Source organism: Rhinoderma darwinii, chromosome 6 (genome assembly GCF_050947455.1).
Source record: "Rhinoderma darwinii isolate aRhiDar2 chromosome 6, aRhiDar2.hap1, whole genome shotgun sequence".
In the NCBI taxonomy this organism is placed as follows: domain Eukaryota; kingdom Metazoa; phylum Chordata; class Amphibia; order Anura; family Rhinodermatidae; genus Rhinoderma; species Rhinoderma darwinii.
Genome location: NC_134692.1, coordinates 64,829,675 through 64,847,810, shown reverse-complemented (window position 1 = coordinate 64,847,810; position 18,136 = coordinate 64,829,675). Strand labels below are relative to the sequence as shown.

At 44.1% G+C, this 18,136-nt stretch overlaps 2 protein-coding genes across 2 annotated transcripts in view; one reads left to right on the top strand and one right to left on the bottom strand.

Moving 5' to 3' along the window:
• PIKFYVE (phosphoinositide kinase, FYVE-type zinc finger containing) overlaps positions 1-4,025 on the bottom strand; it is a 256,730-nt gene extending 252,705 nt beyond the window's left edge. The window contains 1 exon segment of the mRNA XM_075829901.1: positions 3,937-4,025. The gene's annotated coding sequence lies outside the window, so the exon portion shown is untranslated.
• A 182-nt stretch (positions 4,026-4,207) lies between these two features.
• The window catches only part of IDH1 (isocitrate dehydrogenase (NADP(+)) 1), a 31,957-nt gene continuing 18,028 nt past the window's right edge, over positions 4,208-18,136 (top strand). The window contains exons 1-2 of the mRNA XM_075829902.1: positions 4,208-4,328; positions 17,379-17,501. Of these exons, the coding sequence (XP_075686017.1) occupies positions 17,380-17,501 (122 nt within the window). The 5' untranslated portion in view covers positions 4,208-4,328; position 17,379. The remainder of the gene's footprint in view (positions 4,329-17,378; positions 17,502-18,136) is intronic.

Genomic DNA, 18,136 nt, shown 5'->3' with positions numbered 1-18,136 from the left:
TGTGCCTGCAAAAAAACCTCAGTGTGAATAGGGTCTTATGTGTTCACACAGAGTTTTTTGCAGGAGGAAAATTCCTCCTGCAAAAACTGCTCCAGACGTTTATTGCACAGTGGTTTGACAAAAACTCGTCAAAACACTCGTCGAGGTGTTTTTTTTACCCTTTCTGACTGATTGAAATGGGGTCTTGGAGGCGGAAACCGCCTCAAGATGGGTCATGTCGCTTCTTTTTACCACGACGCGGTTTTCCGCAAGAAAAAACTCGTCAAAAAACTCAGTGTGAACAGGGCCGGAGGCTTCACACGCTGTATTTTGATGAAAAACGTGGCAGCCAGATATTAGCTGGGAGTTAAAAAGGAATTTCTTTCTCCCCTTCTTTTTTTTCTTTTTTCCCTTTCCTCCCTTTTTTCTTTTCTATTTCTTTTCTTTTTCTCCTTTCTCTCCCCTCCTTCTTTTTCTCTTTTTTCCTTCTTTCCCCCCTTTTCTTTCTTTTTTTCCCTTTCCTCTTTTCCCCTTCCCCTTTTCCCTTTTCCTTTCTTTCCTCCTCTTTTTCCCTTCCCCCTCCCCTCCTTTCCTTCTTTCCCCCCCCCTTCTCCCCCCCCCCTTTCTCTCCTTCCTCCCCCCCTTCTTCTTCTTTTCTTTCTCCCTTTCCCTCCTTTCCCCCTTCTCCCTTTTTTTCCTTTCTTTCTTTCCTTTCCTTCCCCCTCTTTCTCCCTTCTCCTTTTCTCCTTCTTTTCTCCCTCTTTCCCCTTTTTCGCAGCCGGCATCATTATGACACTCTGTTTTTAGGTTTACAAATAGAAAAGCAGGTGGTGCTTTTCTGTTTTCATTAATTTATTTTCCTACTGTAGCGCGCGTCATGTGCGGCACCTGGAAGTGCTTTCGTGTGCCGTGCGCGATTTGCACGCACCCATTGACTTCAATGGGTGCGTGCTGTGCGAAACACGGGCAAGTATAGGACATGTCGTGAGTTTCACGCAGCGCACATACGCTGCGTGAAATTCACTGGCAGTCTGAATGGCCCCATTCACTAACATAGGTCCGTGCGACGCGCGTGATTTCCACGCGCGTAGCACGGACGTAAAACACGTTCGTGTGAATAAGGCCTAAGCAAAAAAAACGCCACAAAAAAGCCTTAACCCCTTCCCAACATTTGACGTATCCATAGGCCAAAGTCGGGTAGGGGAAGTATGGAACGGGCTCACAGAAAAAACCCGCTCCGGACAATGCGGTTGTCAGCTGTATATTACAGCCGACACCTCAGAGCGAGAAGCGGGATCGCGCACTTTAACCCCTTAAATGCCGCGGTCAATAGCGACCGCGGCATTTAAATTGTTAGAAAGAGGGTGGCGACCCGCTCTAACAGCTCATTGCGCCCTCCGCAATGCAATCGCAGGGTGCTAATGAAGGACCCCAGGTCCGCCATCTTTGTGCTCTATTAAGCTCTGCCTCCGGCAGGGCTTAATGGAAGCCTGTCAGAATCACGATATACTGCAATACATTAGATCGCTGGTTGAAGTCCCCTAGGCGGACTAATAAAAAAAGTACAAATTAGTAAAATAAAGTGTTTTTTTATGAAAAAAATTAAATTTAAATTCAAAGTTAAAAAAAAAACATTTTCCTCCTAGAGCATAGTAAAAAAATAAAATAAATACACACAATTGGTATCGCCGCGTCCGTAAAAGTCTGAACTATTACAATATGTCATTATTTAACCTGCACAGTGAACGCCGTAAAAAAAATAAAAAAATAGAATCGCTATTTTTTGGTCACCTAATCTCCCACAAAAAATGAATTAAAAATTGATCAATACGTCGCATGTACCCCAAAATGGTATCATTAAAAACTACAGCTTATCCTGCAAATAATAAGCCCTCATACCACTCTCAGAATTTGGCGACACAAAATAAATTTTATTTTTTACTTGTAAAAGTTATAAAATATAGAAAAAACGATATATATTTGATATCTCCGTAATCTTATTGATCCACAGAATAAAGTTAACATGTTGTTTTAATTGCACAGTGAATTCCATAAAAACGAAGCGCAAAAAACCATGGAGGAATCGCTGTTTTTTTCATTTTCTACCCCACAAATAATTTTTTCCCGTTTCCTAGTACATTATATGGCACAATAAATGGTGCTACGAAAAACTACAACTCGTCCCGCAAAAATCAAGCCCTCATAGGACTATATCAATGGAAAAATAAAGAGGTTATGGCTTTTGGAAGGTGGGGAGGAAAAAATGAAAATCTGAAAAATGGCTGCGGCGGGAAGGGGTTAAAAAACACATGTATCATTTTACTAAAAACTATGTTTTGTTTTTTTCCACCTGCGTTTTATTGAACAAAAACTATGTGAAAGAAGGTTACACAGGGCGGATACGCTGCGCAAAAGCTCAAAAAAGGAATTTTCGCCCTGCACGCCACAGGGAATTCTGGTAGAAAAACCGCACCAAATTGTGGTGCAGTTTTTCTGCCGGAATGTCTGCTGCGGAAAATAGCAGGTAAAAAATAAAAAGCTCAACTTACCCGTTGTCATAGCGATGCGTCCCTCTGACGTCCTGCAGCCCGGCCTCCTGGAATGACGTTTCATCCCATGTGACCGCTGTAGCCTGTGGTTGGCTGCAGCAGTTACATGGGATGAAATGTCATCCCTGGAGGCCGGGCTTGACGCAGAAGCACAGAGATCTGGGTAAGTGTAATCTTTTTTTTTTTCTGAGATGCGATTGTTGCGGCGGAATCAGAGCTTTTCAGCCGCAAAAAATCGCAACATCTGCTATTTGTTGCGGGTTTTACTTCTTCATTGAATTTAAGCGTTTTTTCGGTAAGTTTTTTATGCAGCGGTGCATGCGCAATAACTAGATTTGAGGCCCGGATGAAGCGGGGAAGTGTGTTGGACCATATTACAGGTGCATGCGTGCTCAGGCGAGATTTCAGCGTTCAGGGTGGGCCAGTTTAGTCGGTGAGCGGGCATAAGCAGAGGAACGAACAAGACTGCCGGATTATTAAAATAAAAGGCGCAAAATGTTTGGGAGAGGGGATAACGGCAATGAACTTTTGACAGCAGTGGCCAGCGAGGGGCGAGTAGGGTTCAATAGGTGAAATGCTGGCGAACAGGTTCCCTAAGGATGGGTTCCCACGTAGCGTAAACGCTGCAGAATTTCCGCAACAGAATTCTGCGCAGCAAAGTGGATAAGATTTAGAAAATCTCATGCCCACGCTGCAGGAAAAACCGCAGCGTAAACGTTAATAAATTGACCTGCGTTGCGGAATTTAGTTCCGCAGGATGTCATTTTATGCTGCGTTTTAGTTGATTTTCCGGTTCGGGTTTTCCCTGTTGAATTCAATGGGGATGCAAATCTCGCAACAGAAAGCGAAGTGTTGTGACTTTTGCGCGCTATTCACAGTGATTGTGCTGCAAAATTCGCAACGCCGGAAAGCAAAACAAAAATATCATACTTACTCAGACCACCCTTCTTCCTGCAGTATGGCCCCTTGGGATGACGTTTCATCCCATGTGACCACTGCAGCCAATCACAGGCTGCAGTGTCACATGGCCTGCAACGTCAATGTAGGAGGCCGGAATACGCGCAGAGAAGACCGATAGGGTAAGTATGAACGGTTTTTCTCCACAGCGGAAATTACATTAAAAAAAACCTGCACCACGGTGTGGTGCGATCTTTCAGATGGAATGTACGGTGGGTTCCAGGTCAGTCACGCTGCGTGATTTATACACAGCGTATCCGACCCATGGGAATCCAGCCTAAATTCCGCATAGAATAGGAAAACTAGTGAAATGGAGTTTCTCATGGCAACCAATCAGATTTCACCTCTCATTTTCCAGGTCTCTGTGGAAAAGTAAAGCAACGAACCTTAGTGGTTGGTAAGGGCAACAGCTCCACCAATCCCTCAAACTCGTTTTGATAAATCTACCTACACTCCTGTAGTGGATAGAAAACCGTCGCGACGCCTTTAAGATGTCACACTGTCAACTTTCCCCTAGTTATCAGCCTATTATAGGACACGCCCTGGTCGTAGACACGCCCAATCCTTCAAAACAACTCAGACGGACAATCAGCACACAAGCAAGTCACGCCCTCTTTTCTCGGATTTCCGCCCCTATCTCTTGTGCCATGTTTCGTGTGGAGCTGTGATTGGCCAGCTGTCTTTCTGAGAATAACAACTATTGGTTGCAGGTGTATCAGCTGGTGAAAAAGGCGTGGTCAATGGCGAAATCTGGGAAGCGGTTTGCCTTGTGTTGCGGTTAGTGCCGCTTACAACTGTGCAGTGACCGGTGCTCTGACTCATTGTGCAACCTCCAACCGCCAGGTAAGTAGCCTAGTGTGTATGAGGTCTGATACGTGTATGTATGTAGCGCCATCATCAGGGTAAGGGCTTATGTGCAGCTTTAGGCACAATGCACTTTCTAGGTCATGCAGAATGGAATGCACTTCTTTGACACTGGGAGCCATTCATAGGAGAGAAGTATTTTTGGGGGTGCGTCATTGACCTCAGTGATCGTTGTCACAATGCAGGAATGTTCCCTGCGCAGAGTAGGGCGCTGCATATAATGTATTATGTGCTGGTGATTATACACTCGGCTGCTATGCTCATCGGTGTGACTCCAGCCTGTCCTGGGAGTGGCAATGGAGTCAAAGGGCTGTTACCTCCATCCAATGTCCTCTTGAAGCAGAATCTGCTAAGTCATTCAATGTTTCCAGGAGTTGGGGACTTCAGGGTTAATTCTGCAGCTCCGCTGTGTATGCCAGAGGGCACATTACAGGAAGAGGTGCTCGATCTATGGCATGGTGCTATCATTATAAGGGATAATCTATACATGTAAGGTGCCCTACCTAAACCTTTCCGTCAGATATCTGCACTTAAAATTGAATGAGGATTTCCCCATTTGTTTAAATAACGGGCAAAATCTGCAAAATATCCGACCAAAATCCATAAGGGGTAGAGCAAGTTGTGGTATTGACAATCCAGAGCGCTTCCTAGGGTCTGCATGGATTTATTCTGCTGCACGGAAATGGGATTTAGAAAATTCAGTCCATGCAGTGAGGTCTCCTCGGTGCAAATTGTGTAGTGTGAACATGGCCTAGGAGGTTAGAAGAGTGACTGTTGTGGTCAGATTGTCTGTAGTCGGTTTCCAAAGCAACGGTTGTAAAATTGTAACTGGAGACGTTAGTAAACGGCTGTTAAATGTACCCTGCGGCCGCAGTATTGGAAATGTGCATTGTATGCAATAGGTTTATTGGACACATTGGGATATCCCTGTGTAGTCTGTGTGTGTGTGTGTGTGTGTGTGTGTGTGTGTGTGTGCGCGCCGTATTCACTAGCTTGCTGCACTCGTTTGGGGGTTTTGGCCCACGCTGCATAACTGCCAGGTTGTCCCTGCAATTTTTTTGGGCTGTTCACATGTTTTTTTTGTTTGTTTGTTTAGCGTGTATGTCGGAATCTTCGGAAGTAGACGCTAAACATGTCTATAGGACTCTGTTGCCAGATGGAGGCCAAAATAGTGTTCTTTTGCCTCTGTCTGGCCGTACATGTGTCTGGCATAGTGTGGTATGCTACTCTAATTCCATCCCGCAGACTACAGTAAAAAAAACAAAACTAAAGTTTCCTTTTTTTTTTTAACATGGTAGCCTATGGGTGATGTATGGCATTCGTCATAGACCTTCATTAACTGAATACGTTATGAGCTTTTCAATATATTTTCATAGAATTTTGATGGTATTATCTGGAGTCCACCACCTGGACTAAATTTTTTTTTAAAGTTCTCCGTAATATTTATAGAAGAAAAAATAAAGTAGATCCGGAGTATATATAAACTTGACCATATTTTTGTTAAAAACTATTTTTGAAGAGGACAACATATACATTTGGTGATTTTATATGCCACAAGCTCATGCATTTTTCATATCTTTCTTATGGTGTTCAACCAAAGACCGCAAATTGTCCACCTCCTGAGTGTTCGGGTATGTGCACACGACCTCTTTTCAGACGTAATGGAGGCGTTTTACGCTTCGAATTATGCCTGAAAAGATGGCTCCAAACGCCTGCAAACATCTGTTCAGACGAGGTGTAATTTTACGCGTCGCTGTCAAAAGACGGCGCGTAAAAATACGCCCGCGTCAAAGAAGTGCAGGACACTTCTTGGGACGTTTTTGGAGCCGTTTTGAAATTCAGGAGCTGTTTTCGCCTGAAAACAGCTCCGTAATTTCAGACGTGTTTGCGTGTGAACATATCCTTATAAATCTATTATTTTTCTTTATAAGAAGGTTCCACCGACATATGTTGTTATGTCTGCCTTGCATGAATGACAATAGGAATTGTATGGAAAATAGGGGCCAATACCCCCCTACCCGCTTAGATGCTGGAAATGATCCTTCCACCCAATGCGTTTCCTCTTGACCAGACGATTCCTCAGGGGAGATGGGTCAAAGAGCACCGCTTTACCCAGATTCCATGGGCGCGGTGATAGAATAGTTATAGCTGTCCATTTGAAAAAAGCTTTCAAGTGAAAGCACGCTTGCAGTGGCAGATATCACCTCTGGCCTCCAGGTGTCAGAGCAAACGCCTGTACCTGACGTCCAGGTACAGGCGTCAGACGCTATGGTTTCCTTTCATCGGTTCCCCTGACGGAAAGGTTGAAGGGAAGCCCAACGCTGATGAGCACACAGCCTAAGCCCTTGTTCACACCGCGCTAAAAAAAAAAAGTTATGTAAACGTGTCAGACGCTTTTTAAACTACAGGCGTTTTTTTTAATGCGTTTTGTGAGCAATTTCGGCGTGTTTTCTTGGCTTGTACTTGGGACTCCCAGTGACTATGCGAATTGGCCACGTTCTACGTGCCAAAGAATCAACCTGACGCTGCTTTTTTTTTATGCAACATGTTTTTGTTTTTTTAAACGCACATGTCAAAAAACGCGTCGTATACACTAACGGCGCGCTTTCCCATTGATGTCAATGAAGAAATTAAATCATGTGTTTTATTGACAAGTTTTTCAAGTACATGCCGTGTGAACTGGGCCTAAATGGTACAATGTAAGGTGACTGCAGTGTGATCACCCTGTAAAATACACATACCGATCCTGCCACCTAGGATGCCCTGAGGGGCGTTCACAATGTGACTGTCAGACCATTCGAAGTATATTCGCTCTGATTTGCTAAAAATCTCCACAATTTCTAGACGTATACCCAACATTTTTTTTTTTTTCCTTTCAAGGTAAATACTAAAATGTATTGCAGAAAAGTGGCGGCGAGCTACTCCAGGTACAATTTAGTGTAGTTCAGTAGTTGTTGAAAATGGCGCACATGACACCCTGGCGTACTGCTTGGCCGGATGCCAGTATTTCTTAATATGCCCTCTTGATCTTATGTAAGATTGTATACGGTATGACAACATTACAATATGTTACCTTCGTTATCGACCATAGACCTGTCTTGGATCATGAAGTGATCACCGGTTGTTCTGCGTTACTACTTGTATAAACAATCCTTCCTTTTTAATGCGCTTTCTCATGGATAATGGCTTGAAGGCACGCACCTTTATATAACTTGACAAGCCTCGCGCAAATAATCCTTATAGCAACTCTCCTCAACTAGTGGCTTACTTATTATTTATTTCTGTTGCTTATATAGCGCCAACATATTCTACAGCTCTTTAATGACATTCCCATTCTCCCAGTGGGGTTCACAATCTAAATTCCCGGAAGAAACCCACTCAAACACTGGGAGAACATACAAAATCCATGCATATGTTTCGTATTCGAATCTGATTGACTATGCTGCTACTGTACTACGCTGTGCATTTGCCGCAGGCAAATACGTAACGCAAAACCGCACGTAATATGCATTATGTTCATTGAACCTAAGACAATTGGTCATACATGAATAGTAGACCAGGTTCAAGAAGCAGGATTGACAAATTTGCTTTAACATCTTGTCCGATCCTTGTGGAGGAAACGTAGAAGGAGCACACAATCGCCGTCATTCGTAGCTGCGCGTTGTCAGTGGTACTTCTCAGGGTTATTTGGCATCGGGTTCAGTAAAGTACACTTGACTATTATTATTGGCACGAGGAATAATTTCCAAGTACCAATGACACTTTTTTTCATACTAAGAAGTTTCTTTATTAACTTCTTCGTAACGTTCATTTGATTTAGATAAGTTTAGCAAAGTGTTTAACAATATTTTTGGATTGGTTGGGGACCTCTGCCCTACAGCTAATGAACGTGGCACTACACCAGTCCCTACAGGTTCCTTTCCGCTGTAAGGCCCCATGCACCCGACCGTAGAATTCATCTGTAATTACAGACCCATTCGTTTCTATTGCCTACAGACACCTTCCCGTATCTTTACAGGAAGGTGTCCGTAGAAAATCTCCGCAAAAGTTAGGACGTGTCCTATTTTTATTTTCACGGATCATGCTCCCATACTTTTATATGGGATTGCGGCCCGCAAATGCGTCTGGCCGTGCCCGTAATCACGAATCGTGATTACGGGCACTATCGTGTGCAGGGGGCCTTAATCTGTGGGCTCTAGTTCTTAGTTTATAGGTACATAGCGGGGCTGCTCATTGCTTTGTATAAAGTATATTCTATTCCTTTCATATCTTTGCTGTACTGAACTGATCTGCCCTCCTGGACTATGTACTTACATGTATGTAAAAACTGTAGCCTCTGTAACCGTTGTCCCTAAGATAAGAACTCAGGGAATAAAGCAAAGGGTGGCCATACACCTTCAATAGCTGCCAGCTATTCCTCCCGACCTCCCCATACACTTGCCCAATTCTCCTTCCCCCTTCTCCCTTCTGCCAAACATCTAATGCATATTAGTTGGTTGGCCGGTCTCACAGAAATTGTCGGGTTTAGCCGTCGTTGGTCTACAGTGTATGGCGACTTTAACTGTAGTCACAAGATTTTTATAGGTGAGATCCACAGATAATTTAATGTCTATGGTGAAATTGATTTAAGGCCTTACGATCCTATTGGCCCTAGAGACGTTACACCAGAGAAGTAGCTGTGCTCCTAGCTTAGAATGTCTGCTTAGTGGAGTGAGGAGATATTCGCTGTTCGGGTACGTGCACAAACAAAATTAAAAACGCCTGAAAATACAGAGCTGTTTTCAAGGGAAAACCGCTCCTGATTTTCAGCAGTTTTTTTGCGGCGTTTTTATGGATGTTTTTGGAGCTGTTTTTCTATAGCGTCAATGAAAAATGGCTCAAGGAGTGACTTGCGCTTCTTTTTCATGGGCGTTTTTTGTTTTACGCGGCCGTTTTGAGAAAAACGCCCCGTCGGAACAGAACGCCGTATTTCCCATTGAAATCAATGGACAGATGTTTTGAGGTGTTATGCTTCCGATTCTTTTTCTTTATATTTTCGAGCCGTTTACGGCCCGAAAAACGGCCGGAAATAGCCCGTGTGAACATATACTTAAAGTATTTGACAACGTTTGGGTTTGTTCATGCACATACTAAACTGGATGTGTTTAAAAAAAGACAAGTGTACAGTTTTCTTTTCCATAGGATTCCCTCCTGGTGTTGACTAACGAAAACACTGCACTGAGAGAAGCATGACACTAGACTACGCTCAAAGTGTAAGGCTATGTTCACATGCCTAGCAAAAAATGTCTGGAAATACAGAGCGGTATTCAAGGGGAAACAGTTCCTGATTTTCAGATGTTTTTTTTATTTTTTTTTAAGCAACTCGTGTTTCTCGTGGCGTTTTTTACGGCCGTTTTTGGAGTTGTTTTTCTATTGAGTCAATGAAAAACTGCTCCAAAAATGACTCAAGAAGTGACATGCACTTCTTTTTCACAGGCGGTTTTTTACGCGGCAGTTTTTCAAAACGGCCGCATAAAATAAAGCCCCGTCAGAACAGAACGCCGGCTTTCCCATTGAAATCAATGGGCAGATGTTTGGAGGAGTTCTGCTTCCACTTCTTCGGTCATCTTTTGACCGTTTACGGCCCGAAAATAAGCCGTGTCAACATACCGTAACAGATGTTAAAGGATGCTGACCGTTGCGATCCATATCTGCATTAATTTCAAGTATAAATTATTGTCACAACTGAAACATTTCTAAGCGATTGTAAGGATTATTGTCGTGTAAATGGTGTTTATCGTTGTGTCCTATTCAATCCACTTTATTTACCCAGTACCGGTGAACCCCCTCTATATGGGCAAGTACAAAAATGTGTCTCTCGATTAGGCTTTGCATACAGAGGGGAATGACTCCTTATCTTGTGCGCACAAGTGTTACCCCCGAATACTGCACAATCATGGCTCTTGTGTAATGGTGAACGTGTAGGTTAAAAAAAAAGTCTCGTGGGACTGGCTTCAAAATGTCACAGGAACCTTCTTTTTTTTTTTTTTTGTTAACTCAAAGGGTAAAGTGTCTGGTCATAAAGGGCCCGTTTATCAGTGCGTAAGGAACAACTATTAAGCAAACGGCTGCTGTTTGAGTATAGGTAAAGCAAGTATTCCGCAAATAAAATGGACATTGATAATCTACTGAGATGTGTAACAAACAGGGCCATAGCTAAAGGCTCATGGGCCCCGATGCAAAAATTCTTACTGGGCCCCCCCCTCCCCCCCAATAAACTTCTCATGGCCGACGGTCTGCCGCTTTCAGCTGCATCGCTGGGTCTTCTAAGTGACCCAACCTTGCAGCACTAGCAGCCGGGGGCGTCACTAAGGCTGGGTTCACACACCCTATTTACGGACGTAATTCGGGCGTTTTAGCATTGAATTACGTCCGAAAATGCGTCTCAAAAGCGTTGGCAAACATCTGCCCATTCATTTGAATGGGCTTTACGATGTTCTGTGCCGACTGTCATTTTTTTTTACGCGCCGCTGTCAAAAGGCGGTGCGTAAAATGACGCCCGTGTCAAAGAAGTGCCTGTCACTTCTTCAGACGTAATTGGAGCCGTTTTCCATGGACTCCATAGAAAAACCGCTCCAATTATGTCCGTAATGGACGCAGCGAAAAACGCCTGCACATGCCATTACGGCTGAAATTACGGTGCCGTTTTCTCCTGAAAACAGCACCGTAATTTCAGCCGTAACGGACGCTGCCGTGTGAACATACCCTCAGGGCTTAAAATGTCAGGGAAATGGCCCCAATACATATGTGTCCGCCCAAAAAAAAGTGTGTATATGAGACAGCATAGCATATCTATAGCACTACGACCCTATAAACTATGGATAGGATTAGATACAGTGGCTCAGCAGACAGTATCACACATGATAGGATTAGATACAGTGGCCCAGCAGACAGTATCACACATGATAGGATTAGATACAGGGCCCAGCTGGCTGATATTGCATCTCCAGGATATGTAAGGGTATGTGCACACACACTAATTACGTCCGTAATTGACGGACGTATTTCGTCCGCAAGTACCGGACCGAACACAGTGCAGGGAGCCGGGCTCCTAGCATCATACTTATGTACGACGCTAGGAGTCCCTGCCTCGCTGCAGGACAACTGTCCCGTACTGTAATCATGTTTTCAGTACGGGACAGTTGTCCTGCAGCGAGGCAGGGACTCCTAGCGTCGTACATAAGTATGATGCTAGGAGCCCGGCTCCCTGCACTGTGTTCGGTCCGGGACTTGCGGCCGAAATGCGTCCGTCAATTACGGACGTAATTAGTGTGTGTGCACATACCCTTAGAATAATAATTTTGCTTCTTTATGTGTTACTGATTATTTTTGTGTGTTTGTGTTTTTTTACAGGTTCGGTTGTTGGACTTCGGATTCGAGGACTTCAATGACGGCGTTTTTTTTATTCTCAATAAAATGGTTAATGAGGGTTGTGTTTTTTTATTTCAATAAAATATTTTTTCTATGTGCTTGTATCTTTTTAAACTTTATCACCACCTTAGTAATGGCCGCTGGCTGATTGACAACCTCCATTACTAAGGCGGGGCTTAATGTTAGCCGATGCAGAGGCTAATACTAACCCCCATTATTACCCCGGTACCCACCGCCACCAGGGGTACTGGGAAGAGCCGGGTACGAACCAGTACCCGTCCATCTGTAGTGACGGACAGGCACCGGGGTGGCCGCAGGCTGGTAGTATTAGGCCGGGGAAGGCCAAAAACAGTGGCCCTTCCCACCCTTGTAATGCTGCCTGCTGATGCTGTGTTGTAGCTGGCTGGTTATGAAAATTGGGGGGGGGGGACCCCACATCGTTCTTTCCAATAATTTTTTTTATTTTTTTTTTAAATGACGTGGCGTTCCCCCCCCATTTTTCATAACCAGCCAGATACAATAAAGCAGCAGCCTAGCATTACCAGGGTGGGAAGGGCCACTGTTTTTGGCCTTTCCCCTCCTGATAATACCAGCCTGCGGCCACCCCAGTGGCCGACCATCACTACAGAGGTACTGGATCATACCCGGCTCTTCCCAGCACCCCTGGTGGCGGTGGGTACCGGGGTAATAAAGGGGGTTAGTGTTAGCCTCTGCATCGGCTAACACTAAGCCCTGCCTTAGCAACGGATGCTGTCAATCAGCCGGCGGCCATTACTAAGGCGGTAATAATATAGTTTAAAAAAAAACACAAAGACATAGAAAAAATATTTTATTGAAATAAAAAAAAAACCACAGCCCTCATTAACCATTTTATTGATAAAAAAAAAAAGACGTCATCGAAGTAGTCCTGGAATCCGACGTAGTCCAACGACCGAACCTGTAAGAAAACACACAAAACATGATTAGTAACACGTGTGTTAGGCTTAGATACAGGGCCCATGTGTGATACTGTCTGTGGGACCCTGTATCTAAGCCTACCACAACGTAGGCTTAGATACAGGGTCCAGCAGACAGTAATCTTATACAGTATAAGATTACTGTGTGCTGGGGCCCTGTATCTAAACCTACAGTGTGGTAGGCTTAGATACAGGGCCCAGCAGACAGGATCACGCATGGGCCATGTATCTAAGCCTACCATGTGATTGGCTTAGATACAGGGCCCAGCAGACAGCATGACGCATGGGCCATGTATCTAAGCCTACCATGTGATTGGCTTAGATACAGGGCCCAGCAGACAGGATCACGCATGGGCCATGTATCTAAGCCTACCATGTGATTGGCTTAGATACAGGACCCAGCAGACAGGATCACACAATCTGTGATCCTGTCTCATGGGCCCCCTAAGCCTGCTACATCGTAGGCTTAGGGGTTGTGCAGTCCCTAAACATTGATGGCCTATCCTCAGGATAGGCCATCAATAGCTGATGTGTGTCTCGGGACCCGCAAATCAGCTGTTTTGAAGGGGCCGCAGCACTCGTACGAGAGCCGCTTCCCCCTTCATTTCACTTACTCGCCCACACTGTGAATCGCCGACACGGATTCACAGTGTGACCGGAATGAAGTGACAGGAATGAAGGGGAGCAGCTCTCGTACGTGTGCTGCGGCCCCTTCAAAACAGCTGATTGGCGGGTCTCAGGAGTCGGACCCCGCCAGTCAGGGCTAACCTTACCTTCCTCTTCGGCCGCGGCGGGAGTTCTGTCGTCTCGATGCTGTGCGCGGCGCATAGCGCTGTGATGTCATGCGCTGCGCACAGCGCTTAACGTCAGGACCTCCGCTGCGATCCGGAACCAGGAAGGTAAGTAAAGTATGTTACTATAGTAACAGGGGCCCGCGGCCCGAGTTACTATAGTAACTTTTTATTGATGTGGTGCGGGGGGCCGCGGGCCCCCCTGGCTCCGGGGCCCGGTCGCAATTGCGTGTTGTAAAATGGAATTCTGCTGGTCTGGCATTGCTCCCCAAAAGTGGCCAATTCAAACTGGATTCACCCAGTCAGTTTTTTTTTTTTGTTGTTTTTTTTTTCATTTTCAGGGAATCTTTCTAGTTTGGTGGCATCTAGAGGAAAAGGAGGATGGTTTCCATTGTACTGGTCCATGCATTGTTAGATAGGACAACGTATGGTCCGTAATTACAATGCATTCGGAAAGTCTTCAGACCCTTTCAATTTTTTTTCACATGTTATGTTGAGGCCTTCTGCTAAAATAAAAAAAAATTCAAGTTTTTCCCTATTGTTCTGCATTCAATACCCCATAATGAAAACAGAATGTTAGTAATCTTTGCTAACTTATTAAAAATAAAAAAATAAAATCTTGCATTGACATAAGTCTTCAGACCCTTTACTCAGTACTTAGTTGTAGGACCTTTGGCAGCGATAACCGCCTCCAGTCTTCTTGGGTATAATACCAAGGTTTGCACACCTGTATTTGGGTATTTTCTGCCATTCTCCGCAGATCCTCTCAAGTGTTGTTAGGTTGGATGGGTACCGTCGGTGGACAGCCATTTTCAGGTCTCTCCAGAAATGTTTAATTGGGTTCAAGTCAAAGCTCTGGCTGGGCCACTCAAGAACATTCATAGAGTTGTCCCTAAGCCACTCCTGTGTTGTCTTGGCTGTGTGCTTAGGGTCATTGTCTTGTTGGAAGGTGAACCTTCGGCCCAGTCTGAGGTCCAGGACACTCTGGATCAGGTTTTCATTAAGAATATCTCTGTACTTTGCTCTGTTCATCTTTCCAACCCTGACCTCTCTCCGCTCTACAGGCAGTTTTTTTCCTCCTCACATCTTGGTTTTTGCTCTGATATGCATTGTCATCTGTGAGACCTTATATAGACAGGGCTGTGTCTTTCCAAATCCTGTCCAATCAGATGCATTTACTAGAGGTGGACTCCAATCAAGGTGTAGAAATATTTCAAAGATGATCTAGACAAATTGGAGGCTAAATTTCAAGTGTCATAGTAAAGGGTCTGAGTACTTATGTCCATGTGAAATTTGAGGTTTTATTTTTAATACATTTGCAAAAATTTCTAAAATTCTGTCTTCACTTTGTCATTATGGGGTATTGAGTGCAGAATGATGTGGGGGGAGACTTTAGATTTTTATTTGAACACATGGCCTCAACATAACAAAATGTGAAAGGTTTGAGTGTACTGTATGTCCATCAGAATGAGATTTTCTACCATGTTCTTATATTACCCATGGACAAAGAACAGCTGTCCCTCTGGTGTGATGAGACTGGCAAAGCCTCTTTATCCTTGGCCATCTTTACAATTTATCTGTTTTGCTGTAAAGTGAAATGCAGAGCACTTGTCGTAATAGTTTAGTCCTGGTAGTAGACTCTACTGTACCTTATAATACATCCTCACCGTGAAATAATAAAATAGCCAGATGATGTCTTACATAGTTACATAGTTTGTACGGTTGAAAAAAGACACGTGTCCATTAAAGAGGCTCTGTCACCAGATTTTGCAACCCCTATCTGCTATTGCAGCAGATAGGCGCTGCAATGTAGATTACAGTAACGTTTTGATTTTTAAAAAACGAGCATTTTTGGCCAAGTTATGACCATTTTCGTATTTATACAAATGAGGCTTGCAAAAGTACAACTGGGCGTGTTGAAAAGTAAAAGTACAACTGGGCGTGTATTATGTGCGTACATCGGGGCGTGTTTACTACTTTTACTAGCTGGGCGTTCTGATGAGAAGTATCATCCACTTCTCTTCACAACGCCCAGCTTCTGGCAGTGCAGACACAGCCGTGTTCTCGAGAGATCACGCTGTGTCGTCACTCACAGGTCCTGCATCGTGTCGGCACCAGAGGCTACAGTTGATTCTGCAGCAGCATCAGCATTTGCAGGTAAGTAGCTACATCGACTTACCTGCAAACGCCGATGCTGCTGCAGAATCATCTGGTGCCGATGTGTCCTCGCTCGTCCGACACGATGCAGGACCTGTGAGTGACGTCACAGTGCTGCACTGCCAGAAGCTGGGCGTTGTGAAGAGAAGTGGATGACACTTCTATACACAACGCCCAGCTAGTAAAAGTAGTAAACACGCCCCGATGTACGCACATAATACACGCCCAGTTGTACTTTTACTTTTCAACACGCCCAGTTGTACTTTTGCAAGCCTCATTTGCATAAATACGAAAATGGTCATAACTTGGCCAAAAATGCTCGTTTTTTAAAAATAAAAACGTTACTGTAATCTACATTGCAGCGCCGATCTGCTGCAATAGCAGATAGGGGTTGCAAAATCTGGTGACAGAGCCTCTTTAAGTTCAACCAAGGGAAGGGGAAAATTTCTACACGTAGGAGCTAATATTTTTTCGTTCTAGGAAATTATCTAAGCCTATTTTAAAGCCATCTACTGTCCCTGCTGTGACCAGCTCCTGCGGTAACCATTCCATAAATTCACAGTTCCCACAGTAAAGGAGGCTTGTCGTCTCTGCAGGTTGAACCTTTTTTTTTCTCCAGACGGAGGGAGTGCCCCCTTGTTTTTTGAGGGGGTTTTACATGGAACAGGATTTCACCATATTTTTTGTATGTGCCATTCATATATTTATATAAATTAATCATGTCCCCCCTGAGTCCTCTGTTTTCAAGGCTAAATAAGTTTAGTTCTTTTAATCTTTCCTCATAACTTAGATTCTCCATGCTCCTTATTAGCTTTGTTGCTCTTCTTTGTATTTTTTCCAACTCCAGGGCATCCTTTCTATGAACTGGAGCCCAGAACTGAACTGCATATTCTAGATGAGGCCTCACTAATGCTTTGTAAAGTGGTAATATTACATCCCTGTCCCGCGAGTCCATGCCTCTTTTAATACACGACAATATCCTGCTGGCCTTTGAAGCAGCTGATTGACACTGCATGCTGTTATTTAGTTTATGATTTACAAGAACACACAGATCCTTCTCAACAAGTGACTCCCCCAGTGTAGCTCCCCCTAGGACATATGATGCATGCAGGTTGTTCGTACCCAGATGCATAACTTTACATTTATCTACATTAAACTTCATCTGCCAAGTGGACGCCCAAACAATTAGGGTATGTGCGCACACAAAATCAGAAACGCCTGAAAATAAAGAGCTGTTTTCAAGGGGAAAACAGATCCTGATTTTCAGAAATTTTTTTGGGCCACTCGCAATTTTCGCAGCGTTTTTTTTACAGCCGTTTTTGGAGTTGGTTTTTCTATAGATTCTATGAAAAACATCCCAAGAAGTGACATGCACTTTTTCGCAGGCGTCTTTTTATGTGCCATTTTTGGGAAACGAGGCGTAAAAAAAACGCCCCCGTCGGAACAGAACACCGTATTTCCCATTAAAATAAATGGGCAGATGTCTGTAGGCGTTCTGCTTCCGTTTTTTAAGGCGTAAATGCCCCAAAATACGCCTGAAAATACTACGTGTGCACATACCCTGAGTGTGTTCGTAAATTGCAAGCTGATTTGAACGTCTTCCATAGACTGAACAATACTGCATAGCTTGGTGTCCTCTGCAAACATTGAAATAGTGCTATTAATCCCATCCTCTATATCATTAATATGTCTCATGTCTTTATTTCCCTGTCCAGCATGTCCAAGAAAATCCAAGGTGGCTCCGTGGTGGAGATGCAGGGAGATGAGATGACCCGTGTTATTTGGGATCTGATTAAGGAGAAGCTCATTCTTCCTTATGTGGAGCTGGATCTGCACAGGTAATTCCTTCACAATATGTCCATATGAAGTAAAGTTGACTACTAAAGATGTGGCTATTCAGCTCAACTGGTTGTTTATCTAGCTAAGGGCCGATTAACATCAGCGTTGGCTTTCCGTTGAGGGGTTCAGTAGACTGCGCTATTGATTCCCTCGAAAAAACGGAAACCTGCCGGAACGGTGACAAACAGAAACCATTAGCAGTGTTTCCATCACCATTGATATCGATGTTGATGCAAACGGAAGCTGTGGTTTCCGTTTGACTTTCCGTTGTGGGGCTCCACAACGAAAACCTCAGAAGGAACCCCTCAATGGAAAGCGAACGCTGATGTGAACAGGCCCTTAGGCTAAATTCACATTGTGTTCCACAGGACTGCTTGAAACTGTCCAGCAGACTGTATACCCTGATGGTGTATGTTTTTTCTTTTTTATATATAGCTGTCTGAATGTGACTAGAGTATAAAATACATTTAAAAGAGATCTCACTAAAATCAGGGGTACAATCGCCACCGTGAAAATACCCCATTATGCTCAAATAATATTTTGAAAGAAAACAAGTAATTCATCAGCTGATTCAATTGTGAATCCTATGGACGAACGCACTCCTGAAGATATGTAATACAAGGGGTTGACGTGT